Consider the following 5,608-nt stretch of genomic DNA (forward strand, 5'->3'; position numbering starts at 1 on the left):
CAAGTTTGAAACTTGGAATTCTGAATGGTCCAACAAAGATTATAGTTCATAGATGTTGATAATTATTATAAAGCTTAAATCAAAATCAAATTAATACTAATGCAAAAAGAAAATCAATTCAACACTAAGAATGACAATAATATTGAATATTTTTTCTTTAGTTTTATATTGGTTTAGACAATTAAAATAAATAATCTAATTTTAATTTCCTTTAATATTTAGTCATGTAACTAATACTTATTAAACTTATTTTAGCATGATTTAGTACTTTTAAATTATGATCATTTTCATTATGACTTGTTAATTTGCAATATTTGTTTTACGCGATTTCATTATTATTATTTTTGTTGGATATTTTAGTGTCATTAATCATATCAATTGTGTTATTTTTTTAAGAAACACCTTAGATAGTTGTATTTTGGTAGGACTAAAGAAATATTTGAAGTACAAGTAAATTATATGTTTGTATGAATACTTTACCGGAAAAACCCGAAAAACCAAAAAATCGGAAAAAATCCAAAAAAGACCCGAGGTTGAAAAACCCGAGTTTTATTGGTTTGATTTGGTTTATAAATTTAAAAATCCGATACAAATGGTTTGGTTTGATATTTGAAAAATCCGAACCAACCCGATCATGTACACCCCTAGTGATGATATATAACTTAAATTATGTGTATGTTCGTTGGTGTGAGGAAATAATTGTAGGTAGTTGGTAAAATGGTGGTTTATTTTCGGAAAGTTGAGTGTGATTAAATTTGGATTTGCTTCAAAAAGTTCTACTGAAAAGTTAAACGCTCCCTTAAAAAGACGATTTAATATCTAGAGCTTGAATCTCAAATATTTGATTAAAAGTAAAGAAATATTTACCATTCCACGTATCATTGTATAAATAAGTTGTATATATTATTATTAGTTCATTGGCAGCTAGCTGAGAAATGTTAAAGAAAATGAAAGGAATTAAAGGCATCTTTGCACATGCCTCTAAATTTTTAACATTCCTTAAACAAATGCCAAACATTTTTCCTTGTGTTGTTCTTACATGAAACGACTTACATTGTAGTTGCTCGTTTAGTTGGGAAATAAGTTATCTTTAAATTAATTAATTCTAATATCAATGTGAAATAAAAATAATACTACAATTTACGAAATAATTAGTTTCGAAATAAATTATTTCACAATTTTATTCCAATTATTAAATATAAAATAAACTAATTCTAAGATTATTTTCGTTCCGATAAACAAACCCTAATGTTAAAGGGGGTATAAAGCATCTTCGTACATGCCCAACCACCACCGCAGAATAAAAGAGCAGCTTATGTTGGTCTTTTAAGGAGTAATAAATCATAAAAAAACACATTTGATAATATAAAATTGTCAATTATCCAAAGTTCTACCGTAGATTAAGTTCTTTCTCAGTTTCTTTTTAGTTGTCATAGTTTCTTTTTTAGAGTCAAATGATATGAACTTTAACTAACATTTCAAGATATAATTTTTCATCATATTGATATGAAAAAAAATTGCATTTTGTAGTACTTTTCATATAGCTTTTGAATATCTAATATTTTATTTTAAAATATGGAATTAATGTAATGTAGTTTAGATTTGAAACTTAGAGCGCGTTTGGATTGCCTTAAAAAATAGTTTTTAAGTCAAAAATAAAAAGTCAAACTTAATGACTTTTAAATCAAAAAATAAAAAGTAGGGGGAGACCCACTTTTGATTTTTAAGTCATTTTAAACTTATTTCAAGTTATTTTTAACCTTGTCAAACACTTCCTAACTTATTTTAAATTACTTTTACATTTGTCAAACACTTCTCGAAGTCAAAAACTGACTTAGAAGTAAATTTGACCAACTTTTAAGTCAACCCAAATACCTCTTAGTGAAATTGACTTTTAAAAAACGCAACCTAACAACTAAAAAGAAACATAAAGTGTATGTATATAATTTAATTTATTTTGCACTTTCCGCTATATATATCTGCCCCTTCCTACCCTTGAAACCCATACTTACTCATCCAACACTTCCAAACATTACAAAAAAAAAAAAAAAAAACTTAACAAAAATGTCATCCTGCAGCAAAATCCGCCATATTGTTAAGCTCCGCCAAATGCTGCAACGTTGGAGGAAGAAGGCCGCTACAACATCGTCCCGTAGGCACGTCCCGAGCGACGTGCCTACGGGTCACGTAGCGGTCACAGTAGGCCCCAATTGCAAGAGATTTATCGTCCGTGCCACTTATTTAAACCATCCAATGTTCAAAAAATTGTTGTCACAAACAGAGGAAGAGTACGGTTTTACTAACTCTGGCCCATTAGCCATTCCTTGTGACGAATATTTATTCGAAGAGTTGCTTCGTTACTTGGCTCGATTCGACTATGCTAACAACAACAATAATATCATGAAATATTTCGAAGATTTTCAAAGATATTGTCACATGGATATTCGAAGTGATATTGATTTTTGGGGCGATTCTAGACCACTTTTGCATAATAAATCTATATGGTAAATCCAAGATTTTAAGTCGATGAATACAGAAAGTCGGGGAAATGTGATTGGAGATGGCAAGAAAGTGGATGAGTTGATTAGCTCACACAGAGTCGTCCTATATTTTGAATTAAGAGTGAAATTCAAGAACAAAGAAACAAGTACTACAAAACACACAGAGAATTTGCAATGTTGCTCATTTATTTTGTACTAGTATTTTTTTTAATGATATATTATATGGAAAAATTGTAGAGAAATTAATTAGAAGTATTTACAATCTTCTATACATCATAACTATACATGGATTTTGAATAAAATATGATATGATAATTTTTATTTTTTTTATAGTGAATGAATAATTGAGTAGTAGCGTGCTCAATGTTGTTTAAGTCACGCTCAGTGTTGTGTGGTACTAAAGTCTGAGAAAGGTAGAAGACTTATACAAATATTATGACCTTCGCTTGCACGTAAAAAATTGTGAAAATGATGTTATTTTTAGACTATAAAACCTTCTTCATATTTGCGTCCTTCGTTTATCATTTCTTGTAGATTTGCTCCCGATCTCCATATATGTATAATAGTTGTTTTGGTAATTTTTTACCGGACAACAAATATTTACCATCTCCAATAATAGTCCTAAAAGGATGATCATTTTATAATAAGCTTGATAGTAAGTAGGCAGTTTCATTTAGTTTTTTATTTCGATTTTATTGAATATGTAATATGATAAGCTTGATAGTAAGTAGGCAGTTTCAACTTTTTATTTTTATTTTTTTTGGTTTTCCATCCGGTGTCCGGAGCCCATATTGGAGCTTCGATTAAATTCGAATCGCGCTCTGCAGGGCCATTCGAGGGTGACGCTCCCAACATGATTTCCTCCATACCCAGGGATTGAATCCGAGACCTCTGGTTAAGGGTGAAACACTCCTACCAGTGCACCACAACTCATGTTGGTAATTCACGCAATGACTTGACATTCATAACATCAATCTTAATCTATGAAATAGAACTTGCATTTGAATAAAACTTTATTATATATGTGATCAATCGTATATAAAATTAATTCAAACTTGTTAGCTAATGGAGTTGGGTGAAGCAAAAGGAAATTAGGGACGAATAAAAATGGGGAATTGGGGAGGGGTAGGTGATGATTGGAATTTAATGATGAAATTAGCTTCATATAATTAACTCATACTAATATTTTTGGGGAAAAAGAAGAATAATGAAGCTGGCACACAGCTCACATTTTTGGAACTTTTGACTTTAATTAAATTAATCCTTAAATTTAATGTACTAATTTAAAGATATAATGTACTACTATCTGGCATTGACCCCTTGAATTTTTGATGTTTATGAAAACTTTTTAAAAGGTTTCTTTCTACTTAAAAAAAAAAACTATCCAATTCAAGTTTGATTAGTTTATAATAACATATTCAGTGTAAATCATAAACTGGCTTCAGAAAAGTGATGTGTACATGATATTACTTTTATCTTGAAAAGGTAGAGATATTATTACTGATAGACTCTCAATTCAAATAAAACATATCAAAATAATATAAAAAAATCGGTCTTGTAATACAATTAATTTAAGTCTTTTAAAAAAAATTAAAACTATTATATAAAAAGTACTATAAGTCATATAATAATTTAAGAATTATATACGTTAAGACAACAATAGTAAATCATCCAAGGATATAGCTTAGAGTAAAGTGAGTTGAGAATTATAAGGCCTCAAGTTCAAATCCTATCGTTAGAGACATAAATATTAGGTGATTTCTTCTTAGTTGTCCTCGCCTTGATATACACGATTATCTAATAGTTAGTGAAAGATGACAAGTATCTTGTAAAATTAATCAAAATATGCATAAATTGATTTGAACAACAACTGTGTCACGTGAAAAGAAATTGAGGAGTAATATATCTGATTTAGCTCTAAAAGATTGAATAGATTTTACTAGCATAAATTGTTAAAGAAATTCTACAAATGTTATGTCCTCAAATCTCAATATTATTTGACACAAATCACGTAAAGGACTATGCTAGTTAAGGCCCAATTTTTGGTTGTCTAATAGGAGTAACAAATAAGACATGATTTGGGCTTCTAAGCCACTTTGGGAGGAATGGAATAAATAGCCACTTTTGACATTCATTATCAAATAAAAATAAATATTAGCATTATTTTAAAAAGATACTAACATTTAGTGATTTTTTTGACATGAAAGTTTTTTGGGGTAAAAAATATAACAAATTGTGCTGGAATTCAAAGGTTTGACAAATAAAACCCAACAATTCATGGGGTTTAAATATTTGTTGGAGTTTCAAAAATTGAGAAATAATCAATTTTTTTTTATAAATTCATAACCAAGAAATAATACACAAGTTCAAACATTTGTTGGAGCTCCAAAATTAAGAACTGATTCATGGGATTCAAACATTTGTTGGAGTTCCAAAACTAAAAATCAATAGCTTGGTTCAAAATTTTATAAGTTGAAAACGAAGGAACAATTGATGAAGTTTAAGAATTTACTAGAGTTGCAAGATTAAAAAACGATTCGTGGATCAGAATTCAAGAATTTCATTGAGTTTCAAAACTATGGAACAATTCATTGGGTTCAATAATTTGTTGAAATTAAGAGTGGAATAAATATTCTTTGGGTAATGCTAAATGGTTAGAAATTTAAAAAAATTATAATATCTTTTTCATTTTAAAATAAACTAATCTTTTTTCCATTTTTAATTAAAAGATATTAAAGTTAAAAGGATAAAAATGTTCAAAAAGGTAAAAATAACATAGGTAAAATATCATTCTGGCCAAAAGGATATTTCCATATTCTTTTTATTTCAATTTTGTTTATCTGATTTTGATCAGATACCATATGAAGTTCAAATTATTTTTTTTGAATTTTAAAAGTCAAAATTAAAGAATAAAAAAAAATTGCAAAAATTTAATGAAGGATCTTTCTTAGATTTTGTATTGTCCCTTTTTTTCTTCTTTTATTTTTTTGGCGATGTGGATATAATCAAAGGGTATTATCGTCCTTTCACATTCATTCTGTGCCCTAGCCTCTTTACTCTTATAATCGGAGCCCGCCTTGTTAGTTCTTATAGCATATTCTCTGTTC

The 5,608-nt window shown here is 28.6% G+C and overlaps 1 protein-coding gene across 1 annotated transcript; it reads left to right on the forward strand.

The window, feature by feature from the left end:
• Positions 1-2,064: 2,064 nt before the first annotated feature.
• LOC125820107 (auxin-induced protein 6B-like) lies at positions 2,065-2,508 on the forward strand. The gene has a single exon (XM_049499527.1). The coding sequence runs from the start codon at positions 2,065-2,067 to the stop codon at positions 2,506-2,508; it is 444 nt and encodes a 147-aa protein (XP_049355484.1).
• Positions 2,509-5,608: the final 3,100 nt, after the last annotated feature.

The sequence above is a fragment of the Solanum verrucosum genome, unplaced genomic scaffold (genome assembly GCF_900185275.1).
Source record: "Solanum verrucosum unplaced genomic scaffold, falcon-dt-bn FXZP01000229.1, whole genome shotgun sequence".
NCBI lineage: Eukaryota > Viridiplantae > Streptophyta > Magnoliopsida > Solanales > Solanaceae > Solanum > Solanum verrucosum.